General features: G+C 43.7%; 1 protein-coding gene across 2 annotated transcripts in view; it reads left to right on the plus strand.

The window, feature by feature from the left end:
• LRRC63 (leucine rich repeat containing 63) overlaps window positions 1–16128 on the plus strand; it is a 63600-nt gene extending 47472 nt beyond the window's left edge. Inside the window, exons 5-11 of one of the 2 annotated variants that reach the window (XM_088477720.1) lie at window positions 673–726; window positions 1741–1889; window positions 3157–3255; window positions 4436–4572; window positions 5506–5589; window positions 12923–13159; window positions 14293–16128. In XM_088477720.1, coding sequence (XP_088333846.1) covers window positions 673–726; window positions 1741–1889; window positions 3157–3255; window positions 4436–4572; window positions 5506–5589; window positions 12923–13159; window positions 14293–14476 — 944 coding nt within the window. In that variant the 3' untranslated portion in view covers window positions 14477–16128. The remainder of the gene's footprint in view (window positions 1–672; window positions 727–1740; window positions 1890–3156; window positions 3256–4435; window positions 4573–5505; window positions 5590–12922; window positions 13160–14292) is intronic. The other variant, XM_088477789.1, reaches the window with a different exon arrangement.
• Window positions 16129–16524: the final 396 nt, after the last annotated feature.

Genomic DNA, 16524 nt, shown 5'->3' on the forward strand with positions numbered 1-16524 from the left:
GAGTTTGCAATTGAATATGGAGATAAGTTTCCGCATGGCAAAAAGTTGCAATCGGCGATACTTTTTTGCGGATTCCGACTTTTCGCGGCTAATTGAATACGGGCCAAAGTGTGTGTCAGGTTAGTTTTAACATAGCTACATGTGTTTTCCACCTTTTTTATTGCATGACCCTTTCTTACGTCACGCCATATCATTGATGGGGTTCCTCTGCAGCCATTTTGCAGATATAGCTATCCCCAACTGTACTAGAGCATACATTATTTTTCCATCATAGCTGACCCCATTACTCGTTTCTACTGAGGAAATCTGCTAGAGAGCCAAATGTGGAGAGGGATCAGACCACTAACATAAATGACAGACAGCTCCTGATTGGATAACTGAAGGTGTCATGTTTGTCAGTGCATTACATTGGCTCTCCAGCAGATTTCCAGGAGAGGACCCCAGTATATGTTGGTACCTAAGACATCTACATTGGGGAAAGGATGGTATCCCAAGAGGGGAATCACAATGGTCTATTACTCAAAGTGTATGGATATATCCTTTAAGAACTTTTCCACTGCAGACATGTCTTTGCTTACGAACAGAATAGGTAACTGTTACCACTATAAAATTATATTCTTTTGCGGTCTATTAAATGTGCTACTAATTGTTATATTGTTTTTTTCTTAACAGAACAGCAGCTAGCACGTATAAAAGAGGGAGGGGTGGAATGTATTCAAACTATAGGTTAGTAACTTTTTGTTTTTGTTATCGTAATATGGTTTTAGTCTTTGGATTATTAATTTAGACCAGAAACGCAGAATAAATATGGCAAATATTGGGCAGACTTAAACGTTATTGAAATAATAATTTGTTTCTTCTATAAAAATGAATAATTAATGAATAATTAGATTGTGTTTTATAAACTAGAAAATCAACTGCATCATCTCACCACACACATAATAATTAGCAAATACTAGCTTCCCGCTTATTTACTATGTAACTATATGTACTTCTCCAATACAATAATGCTGAAAATGCAGCTTCTGAATATATTTATTTGCATATTTTCAAATGCTGTTAAAATGATTTTTAATATCGTATATCTATCCTTCACTTAGCAAAATGTTGGTCTTCGTTGTGCAGAACTTTCAGATGTCGGAGTCACTAGACAGCTTAATTTTATTATTGTATTGTAAATGCTGTGTTTAGAAGTATAGATAAGACAAGTCTTATTACCAGTTATTATTACCAGTTATTTATATAGCGCACATATATTCCGCAGCGCTTTACAGAGAATATTTGGCCATTCACATAAGTCCCTGCCCCAGTGGAGCTTACAATCTATATTCCCTATCACACGCTCACACACAGACACACACGAGGGTTAATTTTGGTGGGAGCCAATTAACCTACCTGTATATTTTTGGAGTGTTGGAGGAAACCGGAGTTCCCGGAGGAAACCCACGCAAGCACAGGGAGAATATACAAACTCCACACAGTTAGGGCCGTGGTGGAAATTGAACCCACAACCTCAGTGTTGTGAGGCAGTAATGCTAACCATTACACTGTCTGTGCTGCCCATAATAAATATATGCCTAAGTCTTCAATTACAGTATTTAGACAATATAATGTTTTAATTCAGTTCTAATGCAATGTTCTATTTTTGCATCATAGGTTATATACAGGTAAAAGTAGCTAATTCATTCAGTTAAATACCATGTTCATCAATGTTTAACATTCTTGTCTGTCTATTTGAAGAAGATGGCTCCATACAACAGTTCTTTAAATCACAAAGTTTGCAAGACTCTGGAACATTGTACCAGGATCAGAGCAAAATAATAGCAACACACTGTGATCTTGCCATGTTGGAGTGCTTTGTACATGGAGGACGTTCTCTGAGTCTAAAGGTAAGAAGTCCTGGATTTTATTTTTTTTTCACTCATTTGTGTTGCTGCTGTTGCCTTATTGTTTACTTTGTACACTGTGGATCTGAAACACTGCGATGTACAGAGAATAATGCGTCTGTATACAACAGCTTAAACTTGAGTTTGCATAAATAATTGATAATAAGCAAAGAATAGGCAGATAAAGCTTCTGTCTTGACTAGTAAATGATCTTCCACAGATGGCACATGGTGCCCACCATCCTACAAAAACTCTCCAACTCAGCCTCTCCTAATATCTACACGTCGCCTCCTTCTTCTACTGCTTGTGGACCCGTTCCAATATGTCAGCTTTGTGGGACAAAATGCCCTATCCTCTTTTCTCTTGGAGCTACCAATAAAGAGAGTCACAAATGACAAATATGGCTGTCCAGATCCTGAATGCAGCTAAATGCTTACTTTCAAGCCATTGGGAATACTGAGAGCTGTACACACTTACCCCTACTACACAATAAATATGGCATGTGGTGGCCATGGAAATAATTACCACTTACCTATATAATAAAACCCGTACATTTTTCCAGATATTGGGTATCTGGTTCCAGTGTATCAGAAATACCTTTCAGATCTCTAATTATAATCCCAAAATATTTAGAATGCCCTTGCCCACCAGTGACTCCCTAGCTTAGGCCTGGCCAACCGGTGGCTCACCAGCTGTTGTGAAACTATACGTCCCCACATGCTTTACCAGCTGATCGGTGGGAGGGTATACTGGGACTTGTAGTTTCACAACAGCTGCAGAGCCACAGGTTGGCCAGGCCTGCCCTAGCTCCTACTACCCATTCTTACCTATTCTTCACTATCCCACTCCTACCCCTTCCATTACCAGCATCTAACACTCCCTATAAATCATTTACACAGATATATCCATAATGTAATCTGGCTCTGAGGCTCTAATACAAATGTATGTATATTTTGCCTCCGTTTATGCATGAGATGTACACGTATTACACATTTGAACTGGAATAAACTTTTGTATTGGAAATCAGCCATCCATTTGATACACTTTATTGGAGAATTAATCTTTCAGGCCAACTAATAAGGTATTTCATTAACAAAACTGACCTTTTAAGGTAAACATATGTTAAATATATGATTGATATGAATATATGTTATGAATGATACCTTTGCCCTTTGACAACTTTGGAAATATTTTTATTGCCATCTATACTATTTAGTTACATGGTTACCTACTGTATTATAAACAACTGTGAAACATTTTTCTTTTTTAGGCCTATTTTGTATCCAAACTTCCAGACCTCACCCCGCTACATAACACTTTATTTTACCTGAATTTGTCTTTTAATGAATTCTGGCAATTTCCCTCAGAGGTAAGGAGCAGACGTAACTATTGGTATAAAATGTGGCCTTTCTGCAGTTCTGCTAGACAGGAGTAGTGATGACCAGTGAGCTCCAGTACTAAATACGTTGCTTTAAATGTCTGGGTTCCTTTTGTGTTTTTCACAAATGCCTTTATATCAGTCAGCCAGTGTTTCCCCTTCTGCTTAGTGCATTGAATAAAATGAATCCAAAGTGCAATTGGTTTCATATATAAGGGCACCAGATAAATAACCGTACCTAGATGATATGAAGTAGGGGTGGGGAACCTTTTTCTGACGAGGGCCATTTTGATATATAGAACATTGTTTGCTGGCCTGGAGCAGGCCACGCCCCCTCCGTGTGACATCACATGGGGGCGGGGTCACAATTGCTGGTGTTTACCGGGAGCAGTAAGGGCAGCAGTGTGACCATCTGAAGCGTCCTAAGCAGTGGCGGCTCCAGAGGTGGGGCTGCAGCGCAGTCCAAAATTCAAATAGGGGTGCCACATCAACTGCCAGTGAGTCCCAGCCAGTAATGTTTGGCAACATTTGAAAGGGTAGTTGGTGTTGCTCCCCTATTTGAATTTTGGACTGCGCTGCAGCCCCACTTCTGGAGCCGCCACTGGTCCTAAGGACACTCCAGGCGGCACTGCTGCATAGATTCTGGCTGTATGGTGCCAGTCTAGGCACCCTTCAAGCCAGATGAGGCTAGCAGAACAAAGCTCCGAGAGCCAGCCCAAATTATTCCGGAGGCCTTATACGGCTTTGGATTTGGTGAAAACTACAGAAGGAAGCCACAATGTACATTATAAAATGTTGCAGCAGGGCATATACAGATCAGTACATGTAACTAGCATGCATGACATAATGGTTCATTCATTTCTATGGCCCTATACATGGATTGCTATGACAAGAGATAAATTATATAGTAGTCAAATAATTCTTAACGTTTTGTCTTTTGTAGTTTAAACTGATAGCTCATTGTTATTAACAATTTAAAATAAAATGTTATTTAGTATTTTTTCTCGACCAATAAGACTATTTTGTTATCATTGGATATGATTTGTGAGGGCCAATTTAGGATGAGACAGAGCTAGATGGGTTGTGTGTTGTCTTTGCTCCAGGGCAGTTGTTGAGTCACTCATGTCTTCCAACCTTCCTGCTAGGACTGAATGTTGGTTGCATGTTTCAGGTGTACAAGCTTGAACATTTGGAGTCACTTAAACTGAGAAACAACCCAATCAAGGAGATCCCAAATGGTGTCCACAACCTGAAGAAACTCAGAACCTTCATCATATCATTTTGTTCTTTGTCCTCTCTTCCTGCTGGGTATGGCGACCACATAATTATTAGATTTACAATCATTTAGCCGTGAAAAGAGGACCGGTTATTTTGAAGCATAGCGTTAAATACGCCATCTCCAAACCTGGATGGTTATTTTAATATATTGCCCCACAGCATGAAATTAGTTTTTTGCCTATGGGCACAATAACAAGTATATTATTCCACTTTTACACCAGAACAAAAACCTGGGTTATTGCTGGGTCTACCCTGGTCGCAGCTCAGTGTAAAAGGGTCCCTGAAAAATAACCCGGGTCAAGTGACCCTTCAATCCAGCCCAGGTAGCTACCAGGGTTGGACCCAGGATGGACCTGGGTAATGGTCCAGTGTAAACGGCGCAACCCGGGTTATCCGACCTGGGTCATGCCTAAAATGAGCTGATTGGTGGCTGTGGAGCAGTCACCTCCCACTTTGTATGACCTCACAAGTTTAGTAGGGCAGACCCAGTTTCAGTGTGAACGGGGCTGACCTGAGAAGAACCCAGATCGATGGTGTTGTGTAAACTGTGTCTGAGCCCAGGTCGGACCCGGGTTTTTGGTGGAAAACAGGAATTACTAGCTAGAGTACTGCTCCTAGCCTGCATTCTGCAATGAATTTAGTCGCTGCTATCTTTAGTTACGGGTACTTTTGTCCATGTTGCTTTTTTTAAACATGTAAAGAATCATGTACAACATAACTTATTATGATGTATGTTGAAATATCGTCTAATGAGATAAGACTGTATAGTTAACTCAAAAAAAAAAAAACTTTTTTTTTTATAATATGACAAAGTAATATTGTATGAAACCTCCCACATCATTGTATTGGAGTATATACTGTCAAACATTGATAGCACCAAATTCATTTTTTTCAAAAATTGGTTTATTAATTTCTAAAATGCAAATTTATATATTCATCTTTTATTTTTGGCTTCTTTTGTAGGTTGTTTCAGCTGCAATATCTGCAGGTTCTAGATGTGTCCTACAATAACATTACATCTATTCCCAATGATATATCCAATCTCAGGTAACTATTGTGTATTATTCAGTGTATGTACATGATCGATAAAAACCAGATAACGATCATGATCGTTGGTTTGGGATTGAAATCTTTTTTTTTTGATCTGTCAGACTGTCCTTGATTTTATCCAGTGTACTTTACACTGTGGCAATAAATGATTCAATGTACGGAGACTTGATCTACAATGGTGGATCCAAATGTCGGTGTCCTGACCATGAATAACAGAGAAATTTAAGTTCAAATGGTATTTATTTTCGATATAGGGCCGTATTCAATTAGAAGCGAAAAGCGGAGATCTGCGAAAAAGTATCACCGATTGCGACTTTTCACCTGTCGGAAAATTATCGCTGTATTCAATTCCAGCCGCTTTTCGCGGAAAGTCAATGCAATGTAATAGGCTAAAAAGATTCACCTCTGAATAGCAGGAGAAAAGAAGTGCAAAATTTTTGTTTTGGGGTGCAAAGGTGGGGAAACCTCTCAGAACCCTTGGGACAGCCCCCAAAGGACAACTGTGTCAAAAAAATTCCAGAAAAAACTTACGTACACTCCGAAAAAGTACTTTGAATATGGGGGTGAAAAAGCACAAAGTGGGGGGACAAGTTCGCAAACTAGCGAAATAAGGTTCTGGGGGTGCTCTAAGAAGGGGTCAAGTGTTTTGGGGTTTGCAGGTGCTTTTATTAGGGAGGAATTTCACTTTCTTTAAAACTTTACTTTAGAGACATTAAAAGATGCTTGCACCCATTTTCAGGTACCCCAAATTTGCCAGGACTACTTATTTTCTCCAAAAAATACTGTTTTATGCCATTCTTCACCACTTGTGCAAAGACGCTAATTAGAGGCAATTGTACCAACTTAAGTACCCCAAACTGTTTTATTAGGGCTATTCGAGCACTGCTACATTGATCCCCAATGTTTCTACATTTTTTGGGGGGGGTTCAGGCTGATTTCCCCGATTCTGACACCACTTTCCGCCTGTTTTGGCTTTGTGTATCTCCGTTTTCGCGTCTTTTGGAATTGAATAGGGCGAATAGTGGGGACGTGCACGATAAGATTCCGCGGCCAAAAGATGCGATGTAGGCGAAAAGCCCGGCATGCGAATCTTTATCGTGGGTGCAAAACTAATTGAATACCGCCCATAGTCTTCATTTACTTCAATACACTTCTCCCATCGATGCATCAACCTATTGTCCATTCAGGAAAAAGTCTGGTGATTGGTCCTCAAACCAGTCCTGTACAGCAGTCGTGACATCATCATCGTTCCTTGAACGCGTGTGTGAATTTCAGTAGGCGAATATTTAACAACAGTTTGAATATTAGTTTTCTCCATTTTTCCCTATTTTCCATTTTTCAACTTTTAGTGATGCTGTTCCCAACTTTAAGAGCTCTATTTACTAAGCTTTTGTTCGGAGATAAAGTGAACAGTGATAAGGTACCAGCCAATCAGCTCCAAACTGCCATGTCACAGACTGTGTTTGAAAAATGGCAGGTAGGAGCTGATTGGCTGGCACCTTATCACCTTTCACTTTATCTCCTAACACAGCTTAGTAAATAGACCCCTTAGTGATGTTGTTCCCAACTGTTAGTGATGTTGTTCCATTTATTATTCAATATCTGCAAAAATAAAAGAAGAATTGTGCTGTAATTTTCCACAGTGTTCTACTAAGACCTCTAGTACAGACATACAGAAAGTCATTACGGGGCAACATCTACTACTACATCAGGACACAGACTTTTGGATCCAGCCTCATACAGTTACAATCTGTGTAACCTTATTTGTCTTTCTATATTTGTTGTTACATCTAATTTGATTTAACTGTGCGCAACCGTAATGGTCAAGTATATGTCTTACTATTAATTCTATGGGGTCAGTTCCCCTAAAAAAGATAGCACTCGGATTGCAGATGCTGGCAGGAGGCATCTTTTTCCTACAGGTGCCCTCCCGCTGCATTACCATATGTTGGCATCACTGCTGCCTCCAAAGACACAACCAGCGATGCTAACTGAGTCCATCTCTGAATCAGGCCCTAAGTCACCCCAGTTGTGTGCATACAGAGTCGCAGTTGTTATTCCAGACATGCACACAAAAGTGTATTCACCCTGGGTGGTGACAGGGAGATGGTTATTCCGACACACGGAGATGATCTGTCTTATGGGAGTGTTGCGGGCGTTTCATTGAAGTGGTTACACACACAGACGCTTGGTCGCTCACATTGGAGGCCATACTTGAAGAATCTGCACCTAGCATAGGTCTGGTCCATGTTCCAATGGTGAGAATGATGGTGTATGCGTCAAGCATGATTGCAGCTTCTGAAGATGCTCAAAGTGGGCGTCAGGTGCGTTTTAAGAGAAGATGGGGCCTGTCTGCGGACTCAGTGTGGGCCCCCTCCTCCCTGTGGTGATGCCGCGGTGCAGTAGATTCTGGCTTAGTGCCAGAATCTACTGCGCATGTGCGGGTCTCCAGGAAAATGGCGCCTGTGCCAAAAAAACGAGTTTACGATCCACGTACCCAGGATCTGTATGTGTGTTACCACACATACAGATCCCTCACGAATGCCAGCTGACTGGACTGCCCGGAACTTGCACGTCCCGTCAGCCAATATTCGGCCGGACTGACTGTAGAGCGGCCGCTAATTGGCTCCTACTGACAGTTCCCACGTGGGAACTGTCAGTAGCCGGACCCAATCAGCGGCCACTCTACAGTCAGCGCGGCCGCTGATTGGCTGATGGGACGTGCAAGCTCCGTGCAGTCCCATCAGCTGGCATTCGGGAGGGATCTGTATGTGTGCCAACACACATACAGATCCTGGGTACGTGGATTGTGAACTCGTTTTTTTGTTTTGCCAAGTTCATGGATAACTGCGGAGACCAGCGCCAGGATATAGGTGAGTATGTTTTTTTTGTTTGCAGGGCCAGTCATTAAGGATATTCTACTGGACAAGGGGACAGAAACATCTGGTATAGGTAAGTATGTGTGAATGGGTAGGTGTGTGTAATAAAGTTATACTAATCACGGTGTGTGTGTTTTGTCTTTATTTAACTATTTATTTTACAGTGAAGTTACAGGTGCCGCATGTCTGCTGGCACTTGTAGTTCCACAAGTGCAAAATGGCAGGCATGCTGGCACTTGTAGTTCCACTGTAAAATACAATAGTTTTAAATAATTTGGCCCCCCATTACCCCCATACCCACCACTCCAGGGGTATGGGGAAGAGCCCAGAGCTTCAGCGTAAGCCTGTGGTGCTCGGGAGGGGGGGGGGACCCTTCTTTGGGGGGTCCCCGACTCCCCCGAAATTACCAGCTTGCGCTGACTGACTTGGGGTGCTAATGCTTTGGACCTGGAGCCCCGGTGATTGCGTCTCCGGGCTGTGGCATTACACCCCAGTCGGTTGGGTCTGGTGCTGGTCTTAAATATAGGGGGATCCCCACGTCTTTTTTTCCCCCTATATTTAAAACCAGGACTGGTCCCTGCAGCCTGGTGTTGGTTTCTAAAATACGGTGGAACCCTACACATTTTGTTCCCCGTATTTTTAGAAACCAGGACTGGCTGGCAAGCCTGGGGCAGGTTTAGCTTTTGGGAAGGGGGGGGCCCTGTTTCATTTTTTTTAATTATTTTTAACCAGTTTTTTTACAGGTAAAACACAACGGGAATTTTCGGTAAATATTACAGGGACACCCCTAAAGATGTATAGACATAGGGGATCACTATGGGTACCCCCATTTTTATCTCCTGTAGGAAGTCGGGGTTTCATATAGCGACGGCAGGTGCATTTTTGCAGAATTTAAAAAAAAATGCGTTTAGGGACTTCAAAATATGCTAGTACCCATTTTCATGTACCCCAAATTTGATGGGACCACTTTTAAAAAAAAAAAAAAAAGCTAAATGCTCTTCTGCATCATTTCTTACCTGCCCTGTCGGGATCTTCTCCCTTTGGGCTGCCGGTGTCGGGATATGATACCCGCCGGGACCTCATATCCTAACGCCGGCATTCCAGGAGGGGGTTTAGTTGAAATCATACGTAAAGTAGAAAACCCCTTTAAGTATCATCCTGTAAAGAAGATCTTTAAAAAATAAATGTATTTGCACCCCTTGTTGGATTGCGACATGGTTTGTTCTAGGTGCACAGTTATTTGCTGTTTTGCTTTGCTCCAAACTCAGAATCAGCCCCTATGTGTGCATCATACATCGTTTGAGACATGGTAATTGTTACTGTTCATTCAGCAATTGCATTATGCAGAACTCTTCAGTTCTAGGCTCTGCACGTCTCTGCTATCTGGCATTCCCATATCTATAATCTCCTATGAATAGAGATGAGTTAATACTGTTTTGCTGAGCCCTGCAGATAATGTGCTGTGTTGCAAAATGTGTCACAGCAAATAATTGTGTCATCTGTTGGAAAAGGAACAGAGTGTGCCTTGCTGCACAGACTAACAGAGGTAAAAGTGTAGCAGGGAATAAGCCCACGTCACATCAGTCTGTTACAGCTGCCTGTGTAATTATTTATGAGTTAGCTCTGATCAGAACAGTGGAAGGAGAAATTATTCATATTTCCCCAGCTCACTTCTCCTGAAATTGTCATAAGTTTATTGCTGAGCCACAGACTAGACTGTGGCTTCCCCGCAGTTGTGGAACTTCATGTACCAGCAGGCCTTGCCAGCCAGAATCTCTAGTACCACAGCAGCTGCTGAGATGCAGGTCTGCAAGAGGTGTAGCCACTGGCCCTGATTCAGAGCTGGACGCTCTTTCAGAGCGCTCACTCTGAATCAGGGCTTTTTTTTTTGTTTCGGCCTCCTGGCCGCTCGCCACCCACTGCTTTTGCGAGCGGCCAGGTGATGGTCGCTATTGTCGCGACCATCGGGGCTTGCGACGATACCCTTGTGGTAGTGTCTCGTTCCCGCAAGCCCCAGTGAGCTTCCGGCTATAAATAGAGCCGGAAGCTCACCACTGACATCACTGGTGATGTCAGTGGTGCCTCCCACAAACGGCAGGCATTCCTTCGGGAACGCCTCCGTTTGTGTAGTTACCCCCCCTGCCTGCCTCCAAAACGGGGCGAGCTGTCAATCACAATCGACAGCCGCCCCATTTTGGTGCGAGACCCGTAGCGACGGAGTGCCCTTCGCTGGCCGGGCCTCGCACATGCAAACGCCGGAGGCGGCGCATGCGCAGGGGGAAAACATCGACCCGCTTGCAAGCGGGTCTGAATCAGCTCCACTGTGCGCTGCTCAGTGTATGTGAGAAGAGGAGTAGGTATACTGATGTGCTTAGTCAGTGTTGGATATGGGATTGAAGGGCCCATCAGGGAATGCAGTGGTAGGGGCCCAAGCTTAAGGGGTGCGACTAGCCATCAAATGGAATTGGTCAACCACTAGAGAGGACATGCAAAAGACCAGGGCCCCTTTATAAGGAGGGTACAGGGGTATGTCAGGATCACCCACTATGGTTGGCAGGAAGGCTAATCTTGGTGTAATTTTCATAGAAACAAACCACCCATGATCCTGCTCCACCAAGTTACTGACCCCTAGAGTAGGGGGTGGGGCCCACCTGGGATTTCCCCTGTACACCTGTTGGTCAATCCAACCCTGTGCTTAGTTGTATATGAGAATACTAGTGTTCATTCTAGCACCCTGCACCTGTCACAACCTGTGCGGTTCCTCTTTCCTGCCTGGGATGTCGCTTTCTGCCCTAGTGTTTCTAGCATACTCAAACGGCTGAGATACAGACAAGAGTGGGCTAAAAGCACCAGAGCAGAGAGCTACACCCCTGGCATGGGTTGTGACAGGTGCAGGGTCCTATAATGATCACTAGGATACGAAGTATGAGTGTTAGTAAACACGCATAATACTTCACTGATAGCCAATGGTTATTTTAAAGGCAATACAGTATGCCACCTTTTATATTGATATATTTTATCACAAGGGAACACTATATTGGTCAAGGACCCATGCATTTTTGTAGCCCAATTTTACTGATATGTTATTCCTTCTCCCTTACTAATTGTGTAGGTAAAGGCTGTTAGTCACAATGGCTTGTCTTCCCGGCTATCCTTGTGTCCAGCCTTTGGTTTCATTTCTGTCATCTGCTGTTTTCCTTTCATCACACAAAGAACGCAAATTTTGACGAAGTTAGGCTGATACGAAGTTAGGCTGATTGTTGTTGATAACAATCCTGTTCAATCGAAATCTGGTCTAATGAAAAATTCAGCCAATAACACACATGTACATAGGTATGGCATCTTACCCAACCAGTATGTGGGCATTCTCTATATTCATGTCAGAGTCTGACCACCAGCCTAATTAGTGAAACATTATGAATGTACTAAATTTAGTCACAAGCAGGCAGAAAAGCCATATCTGCCAGGGCATAGGTACACTTAGTTTTACTTTATCTGCTACCATAGGCATAGGCAAGTCCATACACACTTGTTGGTGATGGCAGGTGCCATACTGCCACTAACGATTTGACGGGAGAGCACATCGTCAGTGACATTGAGGCTATACATTAGACGATGTGCCCGATATGTCGTCCGGTCAGGCCGGAGTGGTCGACATATCGTCTAGTGTGTACCCAGCATAAGCCAACTTTCCTGTGAGACTGGATAACACAGCTCACCAATAGCCTCTCAATCTGGTTGGAAGAATTTGCAATATAAAGCACCTATCCTTGTGTATCAACACCTATTTCCCTATAGATTGTAAGTTTGCGAGCAGGACCCTCTTACCTTTATGTCTGTCTGTCTGTTACTTCCCAGTTTTGTTGTATTTATGTTGTTTCCAAAAGGACAACGGAATATGTTGCGCTATATAAGAAACTGTTAATAAATAAATGTCTCAGCACTGCAAGACAAATATAAATTGAAGCAGTGTTAATGTGCCTTTAAACTTCCTTTCTGGACACTGTTCAGTTTACTTCTGAAATATTAATTATTTTGAAAACATTGCATGTTTCTTAACTGTCTGGTCTAAATCAATTATTTATTCACACTCTATTGATTGCTAATGTCTGCCAATTATTCTGCTTAATAGTTTACCTTAGAAATAAAGCAGCGTCCAATTACATTAATACATGAGACTACAAGTAATGGAAACCTATATGTTTTCCGAACCCCTTTTTTATGGAACACACTAAAATGAAACATTTGCAGCCCTATATATACAGTATCTTGATTTTGGGATTATTTTATGCTTCTGTGGTGTATTCTACTGTATGATTGTATCACCCTAATTCCAGTCTTCAGATTTTGAAGCAGACTAAATTAAATTTGTGGGGGATTATATAAAAAAATACATACAGTACCTGAGTTATTTTCCCAAGTTGTGAATTGTATAATGTGTATATTTCTAGGGCTCTGGAGTTTCTGAATGTGGAAGGAAACCGCCTGCCGGCCTTACCTTGTGGGGCACTAAAACTAAGGCTGAAACACCTGCGTGTGGGGAATAATCAGATGCACCCCTTGTTCTGGGCAGAAAATACGCACATACGACCACAACGCCTAGCTGATTTAGCAGCCATGTCATTTGCCAAAAACAACATGTTTCGCTATTTCACAATTCCCAGAGAAGTCAAACACATACTACGCTGGTAAGTCACTTGAGGGTAACTACCAATTTCCTTTCATCTTCAATTTCATTCAAATTACCTTTGTGGCAGTGGCATACCTAGAGAATGGTGGGCCCAGGTGCAAGAATATGCTTTGGGCCCCCCCATGCAGTGCCTCCAGAAGTGCTCCCCCCTATGCAGTGACCCCAGTAGTAGTCCCCCCTATGCAGTGTCCCCAGTAGTAGTCCCCCCTATGCAGTGACCCCAGTAGTAGTCCCCCCTATGCAGTGCCCCGAGTAGTGGTCCCTCCTATGCAGTGCCCCCAGTAGTAGTCCCCCCAGTTGTAACCCACCCTATGCAGTGCTCCCAGTAGTCGCCCCTCTATGCAGTTCCCCCAGTTGTAATCCCCCCTATGCAGTGCCCCCAGTAGTAGCCCATATGCAGTGCCCCCAGTAGAAGTCCCCCCTATACAGTGACCCCAGTAGTGTGCAGCCCCCCCATGCAATGCCACCAGTAGCGCTCCCCCTATACATTGGCCATAGTAGCACCCCCCACCCTATAAAGTTTCCCCAGTAGCTCATATGCTGTGCCAATGGCCCCATATAGCACCCCCTCCCCTTCTGCTGTGCAAGTGCCCCCTTACACAAACAAACAAAAAAAAAAAACACAACTTACCTGAATCCCCGCTCCTGCCACCACCGACCACCGCTGTCCGGACGCTCCTCCCGGCCCGCTCTCGCTCTGCACCATGGGATGAGAGAGACATCATGACGTGATGTCTCTCCCATCACCCGCTGCAGAGGGAGCTGGAAAACGGAGCTTATGAGTGAGTTCCAGCCGGCTCCCTCCGTGGACAATGCAGCAGCCAATGAGAGTATGTCTGACTCTCATCGGTTGCTATTACAAACACACAGCCGCTGCTGGCAGCTGTGTGTTTGTAAACTGTGTAGGGCAGACTGCTCTCACTGCGGTCTGCCCTACACTTGTGGGGCCCGGGGGACTAGCGGCGGTGCAGGAGTGGCTATGGGCCCCTGCACCACAGCGGGCCCCGGTGCAATGCCCCGGCTGCACCGCCGCTAGTTCCGCCCCTGCTTTGTGGTGTATTTGATGTGCGGCAGTAATAGCTCCAAATTAGGAGAGGGCCAAGTTTAAATGTCTTTATTTTTTCCATTCAGTCTGAAGATCTGTGATTGCTGCAAAGGAGTCCTATCAGGAGATGGACTTCACTTTATCCGACCTTGTGACAAAATCTTTGGGATCCGCAAGCTACCATTTGCATTTCACTCCTGCTCACCGTCCTGTTACAGATGTTTCATGTCTGAGACGGACTCTCTAACTCAGCACCTGTATGGAAGTTGATTCGTGCTCCTATTGCTATATATGAGCAGCTTAGTAACCTAATGTTTTGCCACCTGTATAACAATAGTGTATTAACCATTTATACATTGCCGCCCGTGGAAAATGACTTAGAACGTCAATACATAAAATGGGCATTAAGTATTTTTTAGGGATAATATTGGAAGTCTGCAGCATTTATGATGTAACTGCTGTAATAGTGAAGGTTATGATGTGATTATTATACAGTGACAGGAGCAATTTTTGTTTACAAGAATCTACAGGACCATAACTAGGGTAGTGCGACCAGTGCCATGGCACAGGGCACCGCAGGGCAGGGGGCGCTGTTTGGGCCTGTCAATTTTCCTGTTTATTGTCATTCTCGCTTGTAGCTTTCTCTTATTTCATCCCCAGCATCTCCTGGCCTCCCCTATCTCTTCCCTGGCCCTTCTCCATGAGGCTATGGCTCTTTTTCAGGTGCACTATCTTATGTCCCTATTTAAAAAATGGGGTGGAGGCCCGCCAGTGCTCTCTCTGGCACAGGGCACCAAAAAGTCTAGTTACAGCTCTGAGAATCTGACATAGGGCCTGATTCAGAGCCGGACGCTCTGACCAGAGCGCTCGCTCTGAATCAGGGCCCTCCTCCATTAAAATGGAGCGTCCTCCTGGACGCTCGTATAGCTGTGGGTCACCACCCACAGCATATACGAGCGTTCAAAAAGATGGTCGCGATGGTCTTGACCATTGCGACCATCGGACTTGCGACGGAGACCCTGCGGTAGGGTCTCCCTGCCACAAGCCCTGGAGTGATTTTGGCTCTATCAGAGCCAAAATCACTCCCACTGACATCACTAGTGATGTCAGTAGGGCCAGCTTCAGACAGTAGGCGTTCCCATGGGAACGCCTCCGTCTGGCAGGCACGCCCCCGGCAACATCGACAGCACGTCCCCTTTGGTGCGAGACCCGGAGCGACAGCTTGGCTGTCGCAGTCCGGGTCTCGCGCATGCGCACGACGGAGGGAGCTCCGTCGTGCGCATGCGCAGTGGGGAACATTGACCCACTTGCGAGCGTACTGCCGCTTGCGAGTGGGTCTGAATGACCCCCATAGTTTCATGTGTATATAATCGCAATCAAAAACACATATCATACAATCTTTATGAGAATGTAAATATTTAATGTATACAGTATGTAAATCTGACCTGTTCCATCCTTATATCTAGTATGCCCATACATATAGTATATGGCGGAATATGAAACTACGTAATGTTGACCCCTTTTATCACCCCATGACCTAGAAAGTATTCACTCTATTCGGTCCTCAAGAACTACGTCACCAGTAGTCCATTGCTCACCATCAGTTTTCCAGCTCCAGTATGCTGAGAGACTCCCATTACTGTACTGCTGGTACAGCAGCACCCTGCTCCTCCTGCTATCTAGCACTCAGTCAGTGGCTACTTGCTTGACTCCATTTCCCTTTTCTCATCATGTTATAGCTTAGTCACATGCAGATCTGTTCTCAGTAATACAATCTAGGGTTATCCATCGATGGTCGAAAGTTGGAAACCATTAATGTTTTGCGCCCGTTGTCGAAGTTGTTACTATTTGATGGTGGGGTCTCGATGGTTGTCTTGCAAGTGCATGAGCAGATGCAAACCATCGATGGTTCGACCATTCAATTTATTGTCACTACAACATTAAAAAATGCATTGAGTGAAATGACATTGTTATCTTGCAAACTGGTATGAATATAAAATGTTAAAACAGAATATTATAAATTTAAACTAACCATCACAGAAGGAAGGAAACTATTCCACAACCTACTGGTACAGTATTTAATACACCTATGTGGGTTTTTTAGAGGGCAATAAGGAAAATAGGTAGACATATGGATGACTAGGATCAGCAATGATCTTATTAGCTTTTAATAAGCGTCTCCTAGCAAAAATACTGGGGCAAAACTTGACCAATGGGTCTCTCAGCCGTTTTAATCATCCAGGTCATAGATTATAGGTCAGTACGCATATAGTTGCTGTACTACGCTGTAATAACGTGGGTTAAAAGACTTTCAATAA

The sequence above is a fragment of the Taudactylus pleione genome, unplaced genomic scaffold (genome assembly GCF_031769625.1).
Source record: "Taudactylus pleione unplaced genomic scaffold, aTauple2 ptg000005l, whole genome shotgun sequence".
NCBI lineage: Eukaryota > Metazoa > Chordata > Amphibia > Anura > Myobatrachidae > Taudactylus > Taudactylus pleione.